The following is a 21,531-nucleotide window of genomic DNA, read 5'->3' as shown; positions in this document are numbered from 1 at the left end:
TTAAATTTAAGAATATCGCAGGTACAATATCATAAATAATATTCTTTCCAACAAATAATATTTTCCTTCTAATTCTTTTGCCTTGATTACACTTTGGAAGACGATGATGACGTTTTCTTGATTTTGAAGGTCAATCGAGGGCCACAAATGACTTATTCTTGAATGATCTTGTTGAATGGCAAAGAACAATTGTATTAGTTCTTTTGCCGTTTACCGAACTTGCAGGGAGATTTGATGAAACTCTTTCTTTTGTTGTGAAACCTCTTTTCTCGTACGAAGTGCTTTTTAGAGTTTTTCTGGTTTCTCAATTTCTTCCTCCCTCCCTCTTGTTGATGGAAGACATCTCTATTTATAGGTGAAGATAGAGAATTTGAATTTCAAATTCCTCGAATCTAGTTGCTTATAATTTTCTTCTTATTTTCTTATTATTATTATCCTTTTATAGTTGGAGATGAGAGAGACTTATCCATAAGATGATTTTTCTTTTTAGAATATCAAATTAGTGGTAATTTAATTCACTAATTTTTTTATGTATACAAATGCCCCCAATTCAATATGCATCACGTACATGCATTGTCATGTGGATGGGGTGAGTCTTGAAGTAATAATTTTTTTATTTTTTTTACGCTCTTAACTTTTGCCAAGACTAAAAGAAAGATTTAATATTGTGAGCATATATCCTAACTTTTGCCTAAGTCGTCTTTTCAGGTTTTCAACTTAGCAAACTTTTTTTATTATTATTTTGCTCTTAACTTTTGCCAAAACTAAAAGAAAGATTTAATCTTGCGAGCATATGTCCTAACTTTTGCCTAAGTCGCCTTTTCAGGTTTTCGACTTAGTAGACTTTTTTTTTTGGTGCACCGTACGCAGTTTATGCTCATGCGGGTCAGGAACATCACTTGTCTTGAGTTTGATCGAAGGATGATAAATTCACGTCCTTGGAATAAAAGTTTAATTAAGGGTCAAAGATGACTTATTCTCAACCAAACTTATGAAGATCTTTCTTAAGCATTTTGGAGAACAAAAGAAGTCATTTGTCTTGATTTTCTTTAGTCTTAAAAGTGGATGAATGACACTTTTGTATTATATTTGATATTCTTCCACGAGCTTGTTGAAGAATATGTCAAGCTTGGACTTGATTTTAATCCAAGGGTAGTAACTATGTGTTCTTGGAGCAAAATTTAATTAAGGGTTAATGATGACTTGATCTCAAGTAAACTTATAAACAATTTCCTCGAGTGTTTTGAAAAACCCAACCTTGTCTTCTTTAGGTTTGAAGGTGGATGAATGACACTTTTGTTTGTGTTTGATATTCTTCCACGAGCTTGTTGAATAATGTTTGGAGTTTGATTTTGACTTTTGAAGTTTTATTTTTAGATTTAGCTTATGGGTTGCATCACCCTGTGTCATGCTGAAAGAAAAGAACACTTATTTGCCTTTTATAGAAAGAAAAAAAAACCATTTTATAGAAAAGTTAGAGATTTTAGTTTGGAATCTCCGAATTTGAGACAAAATAACCATTTTATAGAAAGAAAAAAAAATAGATTTAACTTATTTGCCTATTTTACCACCACGTAGGAGTCCTGTTATAAAAAATATTATTTTTTTTAAATTTAAGTTGAAGTCTCTATTACAATTGTCGATTGAAACTTTATTTTTTAATTGAAATCGTAATTAACCGTTGATATTTCACTTTTGAACTGAAGTCACAATTGATAATTGAGATTTTGTTTAACTTAAATAAAGATGAAGAGTATAGTAAATTAAAAAAAAATCTTTGGTTGATGTGGATTAGTTTGCATATAAGTTTTAAAAGCAGACAAACAAAGCTAATTTGACCCAAAATTCTACATTGTGTGTGTGTTTTTTAATATTTGTACCATTTTTTTTAATATTCATGACAATTCGATAATATGGAAATAATTTAAAATTTATAAAAATCGAAGCAATATTTCCAAATTTAATAAATTTTGCTAAATACCATTTATATTTTGAAATAAATAATGAGTTATTTAATTAAAAGAGTTGAAATCACCCCTTCAATTTTTTAACCTTAAAAAAAAATACTTATTTTGGACAAAAACACCCTTATATATTTTTTACAAAAATAACATTTTCTTTTTACAATACACATGTAAATAATCGTGAGTGACATTTATATTAAAAATAGGTTACTTTAAGAAAAAAACGGAGGAGATTAGATTTATGAATGTGAGAACTTTTCATTCCTTTTAATTAATTATTTCATAAAGAATTTTAATTTTAATTCTAAAAATTAAAATTATTTCCTTAAATAATAATCCAATACTTAAAATAAAATTATTTTTTAAATAGGTAACTTCTTATTTGACTTGACTCCTAACAAATTATCACAATATTATATATATATATTTTAGGAAGTATTTTTCAAAAATTTAGGATATATTTAAAAATCCCCTCACACTTTTGGAAATGATGAAAAATCCATGAATTTCAATTATTTCCAATTTTCTTTTTTCCAAATTTTTTTTTCCAAAAATAATTGTTGGCAAAGATTTGATGCACAAAGAAAGTAGAGTTTGGTGGGTGTAGGTGCAGTTGGGCTCACGAATATGAAAATATATGGAAGCTTCCAAATAGAATGCTTTTCTCCAAAGAAACAACCAAACCGATTTTTAATGATGTAATTTGCTAATCAACATTCCAACTAACTCATTCTCTATTTCTCACTCTACCTATCATCAATCTGTTTGGCACCCATAGAATCTATGTCCATTTTGGGATTAGTGCCGTTCCCTCTATTGGATTTAATCTCATCAATTTCTTACACATTTTTTTAATAATTTTAACTTACTTGGTTACATTCGATATCGATCAGTGCTTCCAAGTTTTTCAATATATTATAATTGGGAAGTTGGGTGATATTGACTTTGGAGCCACACTAGGGTTTTGGAAAAAATTAGTACCTACTAAAGTGATGCTATTGAATGGGGGGAGATGCTATTGGATTATGATTGGTTCTATCACTTGGTCACAATAATCGGATGTAATAATTGCAAATCCAATTGAATAAATGACCAAATGAGAGTGCCACTTTAAGTTATATCAAATGGGTTATACCCTTTTTTTTTTTTTTCTAATTCTAGTGGACAGCTTAGTCATGGACAGACCCACCAAATAATTTTAACTTTTGTACATTATAAATTGTTTATGACAATAACATTTCATCGTGCCACTTTTTTTTCTTTCTTTCTAAGACGGCAACTTATTTCGATGTGAGGTCTAATTTTATGGATATGAATGTCATTAATTGAATGGTTTTTTTTTCATTAAAGTTTATTATCAGAATATTTAATTTTTATTAATATTGTATTTATTAGCTATAAAAAATCAATCATTAAATTTGAAAAAATCGGCACATTTAAGGTAAAGCTCGGGTCACAATTGGAAACTTTAGGGTTAATTTCTGATCATAATAATTAGCTATTAATATCGAAAAATCAATGACATATTGATTAGCTATTATCTTAATTCTTTAAATTACCAAAATACCCTCTCTCTATCGCGGTTGAGATATCTCTGTAGACTGTTACATCACAACGCTCTCTCTCTCGCGACGATTGGTTGACCTGCCCCCCCACCCCACCGGTTTCTTGTGTACAGAACGCTCACACACTAAATAAAAATAGGAGCGAATCACAGCTGCCATAGTACGTCAGATCAAGGTCTGTCTTCTGCTGCGGTGGCGTGTGGCGTGTGGCGTGTGGGGAAAGCGTCTGAGCATTCACACCATAAACAAAGCGGGCTGGATTTGAGCCGAGACTGTGGGCCGAGTGTCTCTCCAAAAAATAAATAAATAAATAAATAAATAAATAAAGGTTTGGTTTCTCTGTCTTCAAAAAACACTCTAATTTTTCAGGTTATAAAAGTGGAGAAGACGACAATGGAGAGGCGTTGATTCGTAAAAACGAAGAAATGTTTTGATTAAACAGCACATAAACCACCAGCTAATCTCCATCCACCACCGCACCGCCACCACCAAACCTCCTTTTCTCTACCAATACTTGGAAGGGACTCAAGAAATAGCTTGATATATCGATATACTTGGGGCACCTAACTCTCTCTCTAACGGCGGAGAGAGGAAAATGAAGCTGTCGGCGTTGCAGCAGAGCTATACCAACCGCCGGAGTAATAGCTTTAGGGCAGCTGGGGGGTTAGATTCGTCGGTGGACGGCAGCGGGAAGTCACCGGCGGCGATTTTCTGGTTGGTGCTTCATGGTCTATGCTGCCTCATCAGTTTGGTATTGGGGTTTAGGTTCTCGCGTCTTGTTTTCTTTCTTTTCTTCTCCACGGCCAGTAATGGCGGGACCAGTGGGCTTTATCCGTCGACGCCGTTTCTCGGTACCACCGCTGATATCGCGGGGAGCCTGTCCTTTCAGGCAAATCCTTCTCCGAATTTGGAGTTGCCGCCAAACAGGACGGCCGGTGGGATCTCGAGCAGTCGGGTGGTGGTTGGACGACATGGGATCCGAATCCGGCCGTGGCCGCATCCAAATCCTGATGAGGTGATGAAAGCTCATCGGATAATTGAGAGAGTGCAGAGGGAACAGAAGCTTCAGTTTGGGATCAAGAACCCTAGAACAGTGATTGTTGTTACTCCAACCTATGTAAGGACGTTCCAGACGCTGCATCTGACTGGTTTGATGCACTCGTTGATGAATGTACCCTACGATCTCATCTGGATCGTGATCGAAGCTGGTGGGACCACTAATGAGACCGCTTCTCTTCTTGCCAAGTCAGGGCTTCGGACTATACACATTGGATTCGACAGACGGATGCCGAATTCGTGGGAGGATCGCCATCGTTTGGAGGCTCAGATGCGGCTTCGCGCTTTAAGGTGAGTTCTTGGCTCTCTACCCATTCACTTTTCGGGTTTCCTTTACCATGTTTTTGGTTGCTGAAACTGACAAATGAAGGAGAAAAAGGAAATTCGAAGTTCCATATTTTCCGATGTTTATTCTCCTAGAAGACTGAAAAAAAGCTCAGCTTAACTTGCCGAAATAGGGGTGCAAGAAATGGTATTGTTTGTTTTGCCTTTTTGAGAAAGTAAACACTGGAAAATGTAAAATTTCCTTATTTCCCCCGTTTCTTTACAGTTTCTCAGTAACCAAACAGAACCTGTGGGTTATTGTTAGAAACAATTCTGATTAGTTAGTTGTGTGATGGAGCAGAATTGTGAGAGAAGAGAAATTAGATGGAATTTTGATGTTTGGGGATGACAGCAATATGCATAGTATGGAGCTCTTTGATGAGATACAAAAGGTGAAATGGATTGGTGCTGTTTCGGTTGGGATTTTAGCTCATTCCGGGAATACAGATGAATTATCATCTGTGGCTCATAAGAAGGCAGAAGAAGAGAACCTGCCACCTCCAGTTCAAGGTCCAGCTTGCAATTCATCAGAAAAACTTGTTGGTTGGCACATCTTTAATTCGCTGCCATATGTGGGGAATGGTGCAACTTACATTGATGATAGGGCAACTGTTCTGCCTAGGAAGCTGGAGTGGTCTGGGTTTGTACTGAACTCCAGGTTGTTATGGAAGGCGGCTGAAGACAGGCCCGAGTGGGTTAAAGATCTAGATAAACTAGATGGTGTCCGTGAGGAAATTGAGAGTCCACTATCCTTGCTGAAGGATCCTTCTATGGTGGAGCCTCTTGGGAGCTGTGGGCGCAAAGTTTTGCTATGGTGGCTCCGTGTTGAAGCTCGTACAGATAGCAAATTTCCTGCCAGGTTAGTCTTCTGACACATCATTCCTATTTCTATCTGACTCATGCTTTACTTCCATAATGATACTAACACAATCAGTCAATGTTTGTTTCAGCCTCTTTATTTTGTTAAATATTATGAATGATAGTGGTCTTATGCATTGGGTAACAAATTGTTCAGAATGTGCATTATTCTTCTGTTGATTCATTATAGTAAGTAATTAGTTCTTTTGTTGAAGGTTGAAATGTGCTTGCTTTCCCTTTTCATAGGTGTCGGAATTGTCTTTTTTACTTGACTGTAGATAAAATATGAATTGTAGGAACATATAGGTTCAGACTGGTCCATAAGTAATAACTTCCATAACGAATCTCTATAGTAAGCATATCAACTCCCCAGTGTCTTGTCATGTTATAAGACTTAAGCAGGGTGAAGCTGATCAAGAGAGATACTTGTTTTGCGGCTATACAGCCTCACTCTTGACTGGTTCTGACTTCTGTGTATAGAAAATTAGGCAAACTCATTACCAACTCTAATAGTTCAGCTGCAGAGAAATGTTAGAATCTATTAATTGTTTGGCACTACATTCTTGATGGCAATTATTGATACCTCTTTCCCCTATTTTGCACCTTTATCCCAATGTCTTATGTAGCTCCTGCGATATCTGGAACACTTTCACCATGTATAATTGGCATTTCAGGCTTGTTGATGCATAGCAATAATCACATGTTTGATACAAGGTTTTCTAAAAACAGGACCATACCTGGTGGCTAAACCATCTGTCTACGTATCTTTTCTTTGATCTGGATACGTTCATAAGAGTTTCATTGCAAAAGCATTGTATTTTTCTTGGTTTGCTCAAATCGGGTGGTTGAACCATTTGAACTAGTTACTGGTTCCATGAACTGTCCCAGTCTTGTTCACTTCTGCAAGTGATATATAAAGCCTACTTTTTGTGTCCGTTCAACACATTTTGCAATATTGCATTCCTAATATGCACGAGTTTGCATAAAATCCTATTTGTGGGGTTGCTTTCATTCAGATTGTGTGATTTGGGTTGGCTCATAGGTGTAGATGGTCTCTTCCTGTAAGTGTCTGATGATCATCATCTCAGGTGGCACTCTACCAGCCACTCAGCCCCACCCACACAAAGGAAAAGAAAAGAAAAATCAGTCATATACAGATGAATGTTCTTCATCTTCTTAGTAACCTCCATAATCTCCATTTTGTTTTTCAAAAAAAAAAAAAAACTTGTGTAGTTTCTATTTCTAGGACTTTCCTTCTTTAAATTTACAAAATTATTAGTTGTTTATTTCATGTATATTTCTACTACTTATAGGGTACTTAATTATTTGATGTATATTTCAACTACTCATTAGTGTGGAGGGTTATTCCATTGTGTGTATTTTGGTCTTTGTGGAAAGAAAGGAACTGCAGAGCATTTGAAAGCAAAGAAATGTCTGATCAAATTCTTAAGTCCTCTTTGCAACCTGTTGTTGTGGATTAGGATGTATATCGATGGAGTTTCTCTAACCATGATAGATTTTATTGATTGGTTGGAAACTTTTTGAAGGGTTTTCTTAAGCCCCTTGGCATACTTCATATGCAACTAGTGTACTTTGTTGTGCTTTTTGTTAGGTGCTACTAATATATTTTTGCTTGCCTATCAAAAAAATTATAGACTACTTAATCTGTATATGATCTTGTGATTTTATCAAATTAATTTGTGGTTTCTTGATGAGATTATATATTATTATCTTTGCATCGGAATCCAAATAATGGTTTTTAATTTTATCCTTAATGGTGGTAGTCTGCTCAGTGGAATTGGGTCTTAGTCTGGGCCTTTGCTGCAGTGTGTTCAGGATCGAGTTTTAGGTTCCTTATTCTCTTTCCCACCTGCCATATGAAACTGCCCAACATATCAATAAATCTACAAAAGAAAGTCCTCCATATCCTACCGATCCACATGAAGAGCGCGTAAGAATATTTTTCAGTTGCAACTGCAACCAACTTCAGACTATTGAAGATTTTTCTGGTTGGTTCCTTCCAGAGACACCAAAATAACAAGGCAGGGTACCTGGGCAAAGTGTTCCTCTTCTTCTTAGTAAGAATTCTTTCTTGCCAACTAGCCAGAACTTCCTTACCTGACTTAGGCAATGCCTAACACACACCAATAGTGAAGAAAAAGGGACTGCAAACTCTTATCTGCAGTGGGGAAGCAAATAATTGGCTCTTATCCCCACTTGGCTAGAACCGTATCCCTTCCTGAGTTGATGCAAAGTAAGAACATTATCCCATATAGTTTCCTATACAAACAAAACGAACTTAGAGAGGAGAAATTGACCCTCAAAAGCCTGCCATGTAGAAAAGAATTACTAAGACACAGATCCAAAGGCTTGCAGTATGACTTCACAAAGTTGCAGCTGTCTTTAGATTCCCCATCAGCTTATCCCCCTCTTGCAAGCATAGGCACATTCTGAATACAAAAACAATTCCATCCACTCTAACTGCCAATCATAGAAGCTCCTAATGAATCTTGGATTCCAGTGACCCTGACCACCCTCCATATTTTGGTAATCAGCCACCACAGAGCCCAATTCACTGCAATGGAAGGTATGTCCAGAAAATTGTCCCGAACAGGGGATTCTCCATACCAAATATTAGATCAGAATCTAATTCTGAGCCAATCACCATGTAAAAATGGGTCAAAGGAGAAAAACATTTCACCCTTTTCAAATAACTTTCCTAAGACTTGATCCTATCGCTTTGCTCCTCTCCCACCTTGGAGCACCAACCATCATGTTCTTCGCCAACTTCTGCACAATGGCCATCCTCCACAACCTACCTTCATGCTCATTAAACCTCTATAACCATGCTTCTATAAGAGCCTTGTTAAGGACCAACAAACTCTAGGTAGCCAAGCTGCCTTGCTTTTTTAGTGGAGCAAACAGCTGTCCAGCTAATCAGATGCAATTTCCTTAGACAATTACTGCAGCAACAGTATCTTACTGAGAAACAGGAAATGTCTTGCCACAGGATTCCTATGAAGTAAAAGGCTACAAAATAAGGTTGCCTCTTTGAAGTCACAAATATGCTGTTGACCTTCATTGTATTCATTAAGGTTTACAAGATAAATTATCTTAAAAATAAGGTTGTCTATAGTTTTTACCTTCTTCAATGGTGGTGATATTCAATTCTCACTTGGATGAGTGAGATATTTAGAAAAGATCTTAGTATGTAAGGTATATCTCCTTTTTTTTTTTTTTTGATAAATAAGCACGAAATAGAATAATAAAAGGCAAAAAGCCACAAAGCATACAGGGAGTAGGTATATCTTCTCTTTTTCTTCTGCGTTATTTGTTTCTTGCATTACTCCATATACTTTTTAGGCACTCTTCCTAACCTTTAGTCTTTGCTTGATCATGGCAGCAATATCCTACTTTTTTCTAAAACTTAAAAGCATAACCAATCAATTCTTATCCCTCCTGTAGGCCTTAATTCTTTTTAAGTGCTCTTCCTCAAATCTAGTATTTTCTCAACTGTAACACTGCAATCCTACATTTTCGTTAAAATTATAACCAACTTTGTAACAATCTATTCCTAACCATGTAAATATTGTTTGCTATGGGCCCAATGGTACCTCATGATCTTAAAACACGTTTATAGAGTTGAGAGAAGTCCATATATATTGCCAAGAACTTCTTCTTCTATTTTATGTGAGATATCACAATTACTCCCCACAATGTCCTTAACGTGTTTCACGGGAATGTGGGATTAGATAAAAAAAAAATGCATAGCTATTGTCTGCCTTGGACCCAATAGCTACTCCGGGGTTGGGATTAGGTTTGATACTATTTGTAACAATCCCCTCCTAATTGTGTAGCTATTGTCTGCCTTGGATCCAACGAATACTCAAAGTTTTAAAATGCGTCTATATAGTTGAGAGAAGATATATAATGTCCAGAACTTCTTCTCCTAGTCAATATATCTTTGCCCTTTTAATTACAAACCATTATCATACTTTAGCCCCCTTGCTGGAACACCAAAATCCTACCTTTTGCTTGTTGGCGTAACTTGGAGAAAGCTTTTTCCTCTTGTTTCAACCAAGATAACCATATTGTTTGAATCCCACTTTTAGATATATTAATTATGAAAAGTAGTAGAATCAGAGAAGCTGAATTGAGACCCCAGATTGATCTGATATCATATGTTCCATTTCAATGGAAAAACTGAAACCCAACAAAAGGGGGGGTACTTTGATGAAATGCACGGGAGACTGTGTTTTATATAGGATTTCAAATTAGTGGATTGTGCTTTGGTTGGCATTTGTACTAAGTTTATTCTTTAATTTCGACTGTCCGGTTAAAATAATGCCATTTAAAAACTTCAATAAATGACCTTTTGTGCTATCTTGTGATTACTGTGATGCCCCAATTTCAACTTGGTACTTTGTATTCAAATGCCGGGAAAAGCAAAAATGAATAAATTTAGTTTCCATAGGACATCTGGTACTGCTTAAATTGCTTATTTATTTTTCATTTTTCAGAAATTGTCATGTGGAAAATATGTGGATGTCCGTCCAATTAGCTGAAATGTCAATTAGCAGGGGCCCCACTTGTATGGTCCTTGCTTTGCTGCTTTTGGCTTTATTCTTCTATAATTCTCCATGCTTCAATTACCATCAATTGCAAATAATCATTGAAGGTGATATTTCCCCTTTGCTTTGCCTATTGCTATCCCATCTGACCACTACTATAATATTTTGTTTAGATGGATAATCGACCCTCCTTTGGAGGTCACCGTCCCAGCCAAACGGACACCATGGCCAGATGCTCCTCCTGAGCTCCCATCTAATGTAAAAGAGATTAGTATCCAAGAGCACACTGAGAAGCGGCATGCAAAATCTCGGGCATCCAGATCAAAACACAGTTCTCGAAGTAAGAGAAAGCATGAATCAAGAACAGCAGATCCACAGGTTTCCTCAAAAGTTTCTGAAGAGTGAAACCCTGTTGAGCAAAGAGCATCTGACAATGATACTGCTGCTTGAACTTTGAGACTGCCAGCTTTCAGCATTTATTTGAATGGGGTAGGAGGACAAAGCAGATGTTCACACCAGGCACAAACAAGAAGCCATCAGTTAGAAAGTTGGCCAGTTGAATACCTGCATTTGGGCTTTCATTCCGTTCCGTCTAAGTTTCAGATTTTTTTCTTCTTTATTAATTTTGTTTGGGTGATTGGTATTCTGGTGTTCATGGGAGAAGTGCATCGGTCTGAGTCCCACTGCATCTGCTGCCTGCCAGGAAACTTGTATACAAATACTTCGAGTTTTATACATAATCTTTGAAATAGGAATTATAGGTTTGTGTTCAGCTGTTGGATTTGGTAGAAACAACACTCTGTAATAAAAATTTATCTCATTTCCAAAGTTGTCTTTATGATTTTACTTCTTCCCTAAGGTTATGAGGTTTCAGGAACAACCAACTGAGAAACCATGACAGATGGAATATGTGCAATGTAGTTCAGTGATGTACTTTCAAAAAATACTAGATGTTTCTTTAATAGATGAAGAGTTGAGACAAAACTTGGAAATGAAGATCCAATCCAGCCCCGAAGAGTTGTAAGCTTCCAGGTCTCTACTCCTTTTGTCTCCTCCCAATCAATTGAGTCATTATCCAGAAACGGATTATATAAGCCTCAAGGGGTGTCCAGATTCAGAAGTCCTGTATCTTTGTTGCGGCTCACTGCATCTTTAAGAAACAGATGTGGATTTACCAGACCGCGTTCCCTTGGGCTGCTACATGCCTTGGACTGTTTGTTGGGACCAACCTCCTACGAAACTTCCTTAGTTCAAATCCACAAAGTTAAAAAAAGGGGAAAAAGGAAAAAGGAGAAAAGGAATGAGATTGGACCCCAAAACCCAAATGGATGAGGCGGCAGACCAGTGGGAGAAGACTAATTCCAGAATTTTAGGAAAATATATTCATAACCCATTACTAATATTTGTGCCTTATTACTTTCCATAACCGGTGAAGAGGACAGGCAGAGAGAGGTGAGTTTAAGTCCAATATAGTCCACTGGTAGAAAAAAATGATAATAATAGTATCTTAAAATATTTATCAAACTAATCTTTTGTATCTATGTAAGCATCAACGTAGATTTTGTTTTTAAATGTGTAAAACCATCGTTAGTAATTGTAATTTTAAAATTTTCAAAAATATCATTAAAACCACAGTTTGTGACTGTGGTTTTACAATTTTCTTTAGAACCACCGTTGGTAACTGTGGTTTTACAAGTTTCAGAAATTATTTTTAATCCATCTATGTTTTAATGATATTATGATTTTAATATTATTTTTAAAATGTTTTTTACCGTAATAACCATAAAACTACTTTTATTAAGGAATAATCTAAAATCATAATCATTGACATTAATTTTTATATGAAAATATAAAATTTTAAAATAATATAAATAATTTATTTAGTTATTTTAAAATTATATGAAAAAATAATTTTCTTTAATTCATATGTGATAAAATTCATAAAACAAATAAATATTTTATTTACCATAAATATATAAATTTTTATGGGAATGCAGGCGAAATTATTTTCTCAAAATTTTAAGGAAAATATGAAAAAATAAAGATAATATATATATAATTTTAAAATAGTCGTAAAGAAAAAATTTATTAAGGATAATTTGTAAATAAAAATAATTTTAAACTGACAATGGAAAATTGTAAAAAAAATTTCCCACTCCAAAAAGAACTTTAAGAAAATCTGGTACATTGTTAAGATATTTTGGTACATCCATAATTTACACTAAAATTAAAAATAAAAAGACAAAGTTTTAAAATCTCATATTTTTTTAGTTAATGTATGGTTAATTGAATTCCCCTTAAAGATATTTGTGAAACTTGACAGTTAGTAATTGTGGTTTTAAAAAAATAATTGTAAAACCACATTCTATGATAGTGATTTTTAAGGATATTTTCAAAATTTCTTACAATTTTCCATTGTCGGTTTAAAATTACTTTTTTTTACAAATTATCCTTAATAAATTTTTTCTTTACGACTGTTTTAAAATTATATATATATTATCTTTATTTTTTCATATTTTCCTTAAAATTTTGAGAAAATAATTTTGTCTGCATTCCAATAAAAATTTATATATTTATGATAAATAAAATATTTATTTGTTTTATGAATTTTATCACATATGAATTAAATAAAATTATTTTTTCATATTATTTTTAAATTTTAAAATAATTAAATAAATTATTTATATTATTTTAAAATTTTATATTTTCATATAAAAATTAATATTAATAATTATGATTTTAGGTTACTCCTTAATAACGGTGGTTTTATGGTTATTATGGTAAAAAAATATTTTAAAAATAATATTAAAATCATAATACTATTAAAACATGGATGAACTAAAAATAATTTTGAAACTACAATTACTGACTGTGATTTTAAGGAAAATTATAAAATCACAATTACAAACTGTGATTTTAAGAATATTTATGAAACTTTTAAGATCACAGTCATCAACGATGGTTTTACATACTTAAAAAAAAAATCCATATAGATACTTACGGATACAAAAAGATTAATTTAATAAATATTTTGAGATGGTACTATTCTTGACATTTTTTTCTACCAAAGGATTATTTTGAAGTTAAACTCGAGAGAGGCCTGCAGAGACAAATACTAGATTATCATATTTTATTCAGCTTTGTAATCATGTTTAATTAAGCGCTAGTTTGCTTTTCTTTTAGTTTTTTTAGAACACCAGTCACAGGAATGAAAAGACTTGTAGATGCAAGACTGGTAGGCTGGTAGCTATGGAAAAGACTGACACCTTGCTTAACCCAAGGGGAAACCTTCATTGTCTGACAGCTTGAACTCGGAGGAAAAAACCAAAAAGCTAAAAAGTCTTGTGGAAATCCAACGTGGCAAAATCCCAATCGTCAAAGAAGAAAGTTTTGATCGTAAGAGCTCATCTCCACACCAATCATCATCATTATACATTGTTTTTTCTTACCATGACGAGATAGGACTGAATTTAAAATTAATTGTTTTTATCTTTATAAGCACACATCCCAGCTCTCCCTTCTCTTCATCCTTTACCATCCACAGCCCATTTTGACACCCAAACATGATCTCCTCCACATCTTCTCGTTTACCAGCCATGGCGCTATCCATATCAACCCTTCTCTTCCTCTTCTTTGTCGCCTCATCCGCAGCGGACCTGTCCAGCAGCTGGAGAAGCGAGGAGGAGGTGATGGGCATGTATCAGTGGTGGATGGCCAAGCACGGAAAAGCCTACAACGGACTGGGAGAAAAAGAGAAGAGGTTTGAGATATTCAAAGATAACCTCAAGTTCATAGATGAACACAACGCTCAAAATCGCACCTACAAGGTAGGGTTGAACAGATTCGCTGACCTCACCAACGAAGAGTACCGAGCTATCTACCTGGGCACCAGGAGCGATCCCAAGCGAAGATTTGCCAAGTTGAAAAACGCCAGCCCGCGTTACGCCGTCATGCCCGGCGAGGTTCTGCCGGAATCCGTCGACTGGAGAGAGACTGGCGCCGTGAATCCGGTGAAAGATCAAAGAAGTTGCGGTCAGTATTTTTTCTGAATTGACTCGAATGCCATTCGTTGATTAGATTAGATTTTTTTAAGTCAAGGGTATTTTGGTCATTGCGATACAGGTTGTTTGCTAGTTGGATGGTAGGTTTGAAGTTTTGGTTGGAGACACCGTTGGAACGTGGGCTATTTTATTCACTTTAGAATAATACCAAACTATTTTCTCCAGCTGACACGACTTGTTAAAAAAAGAGAGTATTTTTTTCGATAAATATAAAAGAAATATTTACTTAGATTTCAGTGGGGAGTTAGGTAATTTATCATTTGTATTTGGGTTGGACCCAGATAGGGCCTATGTAAAATTGATAGACCCGGCCCATTGTCCTGAACTGACTCCATCACCTCTGCTGAGCAGGTAGCTGCTGGGCATTCTCAACGGTAGCAGCAGTGGAAGGTATAAACCAGATAGTTACCGGCGAACTCATCTCTCTATCAGAGCAAGAGCTAGTAGACTGCGATACAGAGTACGACATGGGCTGCAATGGCGGTCTCATGGACTATGCTTTCGACTTCATCATCAAAAACGGTGGCTTGGATACTGAAAAAGACTACCCCTACACAGGCTTTGATGGGGAATGCAACTTGTCTGGGGTCAGTCGCATAGATTCAAACCCCAATCATTAATTCAACCAGTTAGAATTTATTTTTATTCTGAAGATTTCCCTTCTTGTTTTCTTGGGTTTGGGTTGTTTGTTGTTGCAGAAGAGTTCTAAGGTTGTTAGCATCGATGGATATGAAGATGTTCCTCCCTTCGATGAAAAGGCATTGCAGAAAGCCGTGGCCCATCAACCTGTGAGTGTTGCAGTTGAAGCGGGCGGCAGGGCTTTGCAGCTATACGTGTCGGTGAGGAACTCTTTCCCCATTATGATTAAACTATTTGATAGGACTATGCTGATGAAAAAATTGGGCATTTTCTGTTGATCTCCTCAGGGCATATTTACTGGTGAATGTGGGACAGCGCTAGACCATGGGATTGTAGCTGTGGGATACGGCACTGAAAATGGTACGGATTACTGGATTGTGAGAAATTCATGGGGCTCCAGCTGGGGTGAGAATGGCTACATCAGGATGGAGCGGAATATGGCTGACGCCTTCTCTGGAAAGTGTGGAATCGCAATGGAGGCCTCGTACCCCATCAAGAATGGAGAAAATCCTTCCAAAACTTACTTGTCTTTTGGAACTGCTGGAGAAAAGATCAGCAGTGCTTGAAATGTCTTCCGGATTTATTTGGGCCAAGAAGGGAAATGGGAAAAAGGAGTAAAGGCTAAAGAATGATGATTGTGTTCAAAATTGCCCTCTTGATTCATCATACTTGCTACACACTCCATGCCCTCTTTTCCATCTTGGTCTAACCGTCTAAGGTGGTCTTATCTATGCTTATCGTATGATAATTATTGTAAATACCATTTGATCTGCCCCAAACTGTGATTGTCATTCACTTTGATTTCCTCTGTAACTCCAGTCTCCATTCGCCCAGTTGCTTTCTTCGAATTTCTGCTTGTTGGCTCAGAGCTTTCATTCAATAAACTTTTCTACTGTTGAAGAACTTTGGATCAACCTTCAGTTAAATTTAAAGTTGTTTTCTATTGTTTTGACTTTTGAGCATTGTTCGTGATACAAGTTAAAAAATAAAAAAATCAAAAAAATCAAAACACTGTGTCCAGTTTAAACCCACAAAACAATGCGTCAAATACTTGGTCCACGCAACATGCAAAAAAGTGAAAAAGGAAGAGAAAAGAGAAGGTGAAAAAGAAAAGGGAATCCCTGAGGCGAAGGGAGAGAAAGGAAAAAAAAAAAAACGAGAAAAAGGGAAAAAGCAACTCTGGCCTTGAATGTTGATCTCATCGATGGTCCTCTCGAGCTTCAACTTGGTGCCGTGAGAGAACTCTCAAGTAACGATTAACAAAAAAAGAATAATGGTAGGGATGACCGAACGATTAACAAAATTTGTACTTTAATTAAGCTGCATTTTAAAAATATGGTTTCACTTGAAAATTAAGGGAAAAAAAAGTCAACATGTCGTCTACGTGGATAAATGGGAAGTAGATTGAACAAAGTTGTAAAGGAAGCCAACAGTTAGATATATTATTTGACCAAACTATGTTATTTTGGCTCAAAATTCAAGTTTTGTGGTTTATAAGCTTCATGCTACAAGGCTAAACTTGAAGATAGAAGAGCTTTGAACTTCTAACCAACTCTTGGAAGAGAAGAAATATCAACCGTGGAAGTTGATGTAGAGATGCTGCAATATTCTATATTCAACTTTGACTTCCGTTAGCAGTGGTAGCAAGCATTACTTCCTCCATGTCCCATGATCAGTCATATCTCTCTCTCATTTGAAAATTATGAACAGTGACAAAAAGGAAATAGGGCCTGCTCATCAACAAATTCCTCGAGACCATTGCCATATCATCCTCCAGTTTGGGGGACTATATCTGTTCCTTGGGACTTTCTCTATTGGCCTTTTGTTCAGTGAGAATTTGATGATGGATGGAACAAAGACATTGTTAGGCAAACCCCATGATTGCTTTCCCATGCCTCACCTTGAAATTTGCCCCACTAGGAAAGAGAATACATTTTTAGTGTACAAGGGTGCTGATATTTTGATAGACCCAGTTGAAGATAAGAGTGTGCAAGAGCGTTACAGTCACACCCACCATCAGACCATCTACATGATTCCTATAATTTGTGCTAAGGACCGACTGAGGATCACCCACCCCTACCTTTAATTATCATCGTGGGGCCTGATCACTCTGAAAATAATTTGAGAACGTGATAGAATGTGGGTGTGTGAAAAGAATTGCTTAGCCACTTTTCTCATTTAACATGGTTGTTAAGAAATTAGAAGGGGAAAAACGTGCGTAATTAAACAGCCAAAGAAAAGGCTGCCTTGTCTTTCCTCCACGGGTTTTTTTTCCTGATGAGTAAATGTGAAATTACTATATTATAAATATGGAGAGAGAGAGAGAGAGATTTCCAGCTTGTACCAGCTGTTGTGATGTCATGCCCCCACACACCAAGTTGCAATGATCAATTATGAATGAATGAAGGGTGGTCTTCTTCTTCCCCACCTTTCACTTCCTCCCACATGCCCCAAAATTCCAATAATCTTTTAAGTAGATTGATTGGGTATTGGCCTAACCCAAGAGAATTAAGAATTTGGGAAGTCTAATTCATTTATTTTATGCAATAATCTTTGCTTCCAAGTTTTCTTCTCATAACTCATCTACTTCACACCATACTAATATCCTCAAGAATCAAAATAGGATACCTCAAAAGTCAGATATGTGCAACCTTTCAAGGTGTATGATTCTTTTAATTAGTCTAATACTTTTCTTTTCATTAATTTAATTTTTAATTTTTTTTATTATTTCTTACTTGCTAAATTATGATTGGTTACATTCAATACATATTAATTATTTCTTTAATACCTAAAATTATGATTTCCATATCATAATATTATTTTTAATTTTTTTTTAAATTAACAGAGGCTCACAAGCACAAGCACTATCTTTAAATATGGTGTAAAAATCAAAATTTTAACGAGTCCAAATTACCATTAAATTTATTATCGGGTGTTTTAAATTTTTGATCAATGGATTCAAATCTAGCAAAGGATGAATCTTACATATCATATGAGTGAGATGCTTTTGACACAAAAAATCTTATGAGTAGTCAATGTTATTACAAAATAAAAATCAAACATTAAAGCATTCTTGAACAAGTTTATGGAAAAATATCAAATTATATTATAAATACTATTGACTTTTCCATCTTCAATAGCGTAGACGAAAACAATTTCATTTTATTTATTGTGACAATTAAGATCAAAGCAATCAAATTAGAGAAAACTCGTACTTTTCTTGCAAAATATGTACTCCATAGGATTATCCCCACCTCACTAAATTTTGAATTATGGAGAACCTACATATACAACAAATAAGGAGGGGCTTTTTTTTCATCAATTTTGTGAGCCCTGTGTCTGATCACATGATTTTTGGATGTCCTCTGATCATTTGAGAGATTTTTCTTGAGAATTTGATCACACAGCAACACATCACAAGGGACATGATAAAAACAGTGCACCCCCAGAAAAAAAAAGGAAGTTGAGAATAGAACCATACAATGTTGTTTTCTTATTCCCTACAAGAGGGTCCCTGGAGGCTGCTCAATTGGATTAGGTCAATTTCAGCGTCAGATAGAGAATATCTTAGCCCTTTTAATATTAATGTTTTGCAACAACTTCTTTAACAGCAGAAACCACCACCTGTTTTCCTCTCTAGATTAAAGTTCTATTTATGCTTTTGGTGTTTGAGAGAGATCATTAACAAATATGGTTGCTGTGTTCAACAAAGAGCTTTTGAGCTGGTACCTCATCACCCTCAAACTCAAAGAAACTGTAGAAGCTGGGATTCCAAACTTACCAGGAACACCCACCTCTGCTAGATCAATTGAATTATCAGAAGCCCCTCAGCATCAGCAACCAAACGATTCACTGCAGATTGTGGTCAATGGCGATGGACAAAATTTTGCAGAGGAAACCAATCCATCAGATTCTGAATGGGTGATCTCCATCAAGGAAAAACTTGAGCAAGCCCATCAAGATGATGCTGCAGATTCATGGGCAAAGCTCTGCATCTACCGACTTCCCCACTACCTTAGAGAAGGCGATGACAAAGCCTACATCCCACAAATTGTCTCCTTGGGGCCTTACCACCATGGCAGAAGACGCCTTAGAAACATGGACCGGCATAAATGGCGATCCCTTCATCATATCCTCAAGCGCACCAATCATGACATAGAGATCTATCTGGATGCCATGAAGGAACTTGAAGAAAAAGCTCGTGCCTGTTATGAAGGGACAATCTGTCTTAGCAGCAATGAATTTGTGGAAATGATGGTGCTTGATGGTTGCTTCATACTGGAGCTCTTCAGAGGCGTTGCCGGGGGATTCAAGCACCTGGGTTATGCTCGAAACGATCCCGTCTTCGCTATCCGTGGCTCAATGCATTCAATTCAGCGAGACATGATAATGCTTGAGAACCAAATTCCACTCTTTGTTCTTGAGAGGCTGCTAGGAATTCAGCTGGGCCAGCCTGAACAGAAAGGGCTTGTAGCCAAGCTAGCACTCCGATTCTTCGACCCATTGATGCCAACAGATGAGCCATTGACAAAAAGTGATAGGAACAGATTGGAGTCATCACTTGGATATACAACCACCTTTGACCCCTTAGGCGACCAAGGTGGCCTTCATTGCCTTGAGGTGTTCCGAAGAAGTCTGCTGCGCACAGGACCGAGACCTGTTCCTAGGATTTGGATGAAGAGATGGTCACATTCCAATCGCGTTGCAGATAAGCGGCGACAACAGTTGATACACTGTGTGACGCAGCTTAGAGAGGCAGGGATCAAATTCAAGAAAAGGAAGACTGATCGCTTCTGGGATATAAAATTCAAGAATGGGATTCTCAGGATTCCTAGGCTGTTGATCCACGATGGTACTAAATCGCTCTTCCTCAACCTCATTGCGTTCGAACAGTGTCATCTGGATTGCAGCAATGACATTACCTCGTATGTGATATTCATGGACAGCTTGATCAACTCTCCGGAGGATGTGGGATACCTCCACTACTGCGGAATAATGGAGCACTGGCTTGGCAGTGAATCGGAGGTTGCAGACCTCTTCAACCGCCTCTGTCAAGAGGTGGTTTTTGACATCAATGACAGCTACCTATCATCCTTGTCGGAGCAGGTAAACAAGTATTACAACCACAGGTGGAATGCTTGGCGTGCTAGTTTGAAGCATAACTATTTCAGCAGCCCCTGGACGATCATCTCGTTTGTGGCTGCTGTTGTCTTATTGGCGCTCACTTTTGCACAAACCTTTTATGCAGTATATAGCTACTACAGGCCTGGTTGAGTGACTTAAGTCCGGCCCCTGATATTTTCTCTCTTTCGTCTTTTCACCTCAATTTCACGAAGAAAGTGGTATATACACGACGACTTCCACATGTCACCCAGGCTTTTTATTTTATTTTATTTTATTTTATTGGTGGTGGGTAATCAAGAGTTGCTGGAGAATGAAACTGATTGTCAGAATGTCTTTTATTTGGATTTTTGCATAAGTTTGTCTCGTGAATGAAAGTGTGAATCCTGGTTTTTAGGGGTTTTTGGCAAAGAGAGAATGGAGGGTGAATGAACTATGGTCCCAAATTTACTCTCTGAACATTACAACCCATTTAGTCTACCAATTCAACTTAACATATAAAACATTATTGAACTGACCACATATGTTATGCGTTATGCTATCGTCTCCTACGCATCCAGCAACTGTAGTGCCCTGAAAGTAAAAAGGTTTCGGCTCTGAACCACATCCTCTTAACGTTTTCAAATGCTCAACGTGTTGTAAGACAAATGACCCAAATCCATTTGACATTGGAAAATGCTCAACGGATTGTAAACAGAGCACCTTTTCGACCAAGTTGCACCAATAGGTTCATTACCTGCCACCGCCGAAGAATCTCAGCAAGTAAGCTAACTTTAAAGTTTAAGCACCGAGATTCTAGATCAAGCATTACTGCAAGTTTCTTTCAGCCACTCCTTAATCCTAAAGGGGCCTACCACCAATCAATCTGTACCATCACCAGTAAAACCTTTTACAGGAGCAGAGCATTCTTATGCAGTTCGGCATACTGTCTAGAAAAGAATTAATCAACCAATTGCTAAATTGATAGCACCTTGCCTTGGGAACAAATTGGGAAAATTTGGAAAAGAACATGACTGTTCTTTAAATATATTTGGAGTTGCGAATCTTTTGGGTATTACACAGTCAATCTTTAAATTGTTCTTTAAAACAATTTCTTGTTCACACTAGATGTATGAAGCAAATAAAAGTTTTCATAATAGACTAATTCCACACCCTAGCATCATCATCATGGTGGGCCTCTTCAGGTAAGACAAGAGCAAGAATTTCATTGGTCAGTGCCAGAAAGGCATAGGAATAGCCCACGACCAAATAGTTAAACAAGCACAACCATCCACATCAAATGGCTGGCTGTTACCATGCCGACAGTGCAGAATGCCTCCAGCGCACAACCCATCTTCCCATTCCAATGGGATGAAATCGCCATGAACCTTTA

The 21,531-nt window shown here is 36.5% G+C and overlaps 3 protein-coding genes across 3 annotated transcripts; all 3 read left to right on the top strand.

The window, feature by feature from the left end:
• The first annotated feature begins 3,804 nt into the window (after positions 1-3,804).
• Positions 3,805-11,166, top strand: LOC100266466 (probable beta-1,4-xylosyltransferase IRX14H). The gene is made up of 3 exons (XM_002283213.4): positions 3,805-4,876; positions 5,211-5,768; positions 10,512-11,166. The coding sequence occupies exons 1-3, from the start codon at positions 4,125-4,127 to the stop codon at positions 10,741-10,743; spliced, it is 1,542 nt and encodes a 513-aa protein (XP_002283249.1). The 5' UTR covers positions 3,805-4,124; the 3' UTR covers positions 10,744-11,166.
• Positions 11,167-13,555: 2,389 nt separating this feature from the next.
• On the top strand, positions 13,556-15,941 carry LOC100261257 (cysteine proteinase mucunain). Its single transcript, XM_002283227.4, has 4 exons — positions 13,556-14,370; positions 14,751-14,986; positions 15,098-15,238; positions 15,326-15,941. The coding sequence occupies exons 1-4, from the start codon at positions 13,902-13,904 to the stop codon at positions 15,602-15,604; spliced, it is 1,125 nt and encodes a 374-aa protein (XP_002283263.1). The 5' UTR covers positions 13,556-13,901; the 3' UTR covers positions 15,605-15,941.
• Positions 15,942-18,255: 2,314 nt separating this feature from the next.
• On the top strand, positions 18,256-20,570 carry LOC100242175 (UPF0481 protein At3g47200). The gene has a single exon (XM_002278357.4). It carries the CDS (start codon positions 18,729-18,731, stop codon positions 20,310-20,312), a length of 1,584 nt encoding a protein of 527 aa, XP_002278393.1. The 5' UTR covers positions 18,256-18,728; the 3' UTR covers positions 20,313-20,570.
• The last annotated feature ends 961 nt before the right edge of the window (positions 20,571-21,531 follow it).

Source organism: Vitis vinifera, chromosome 7, assembly GCF_030704535.1.
Source record: "Vitis vinifera cultivar Pinot Noir 40024 chromosome 7, ASM3070453v1".
NCBI classification, from domain to species: Eukaryota; Viridiplantae; Streptophyta; class Magnoliopsida; order Vitales; family Vitaceae; genus Vitis; species Vitis vinifera.
This window is presented reverse-complemented; position numbering and strand designations above follow the sequence as displayed.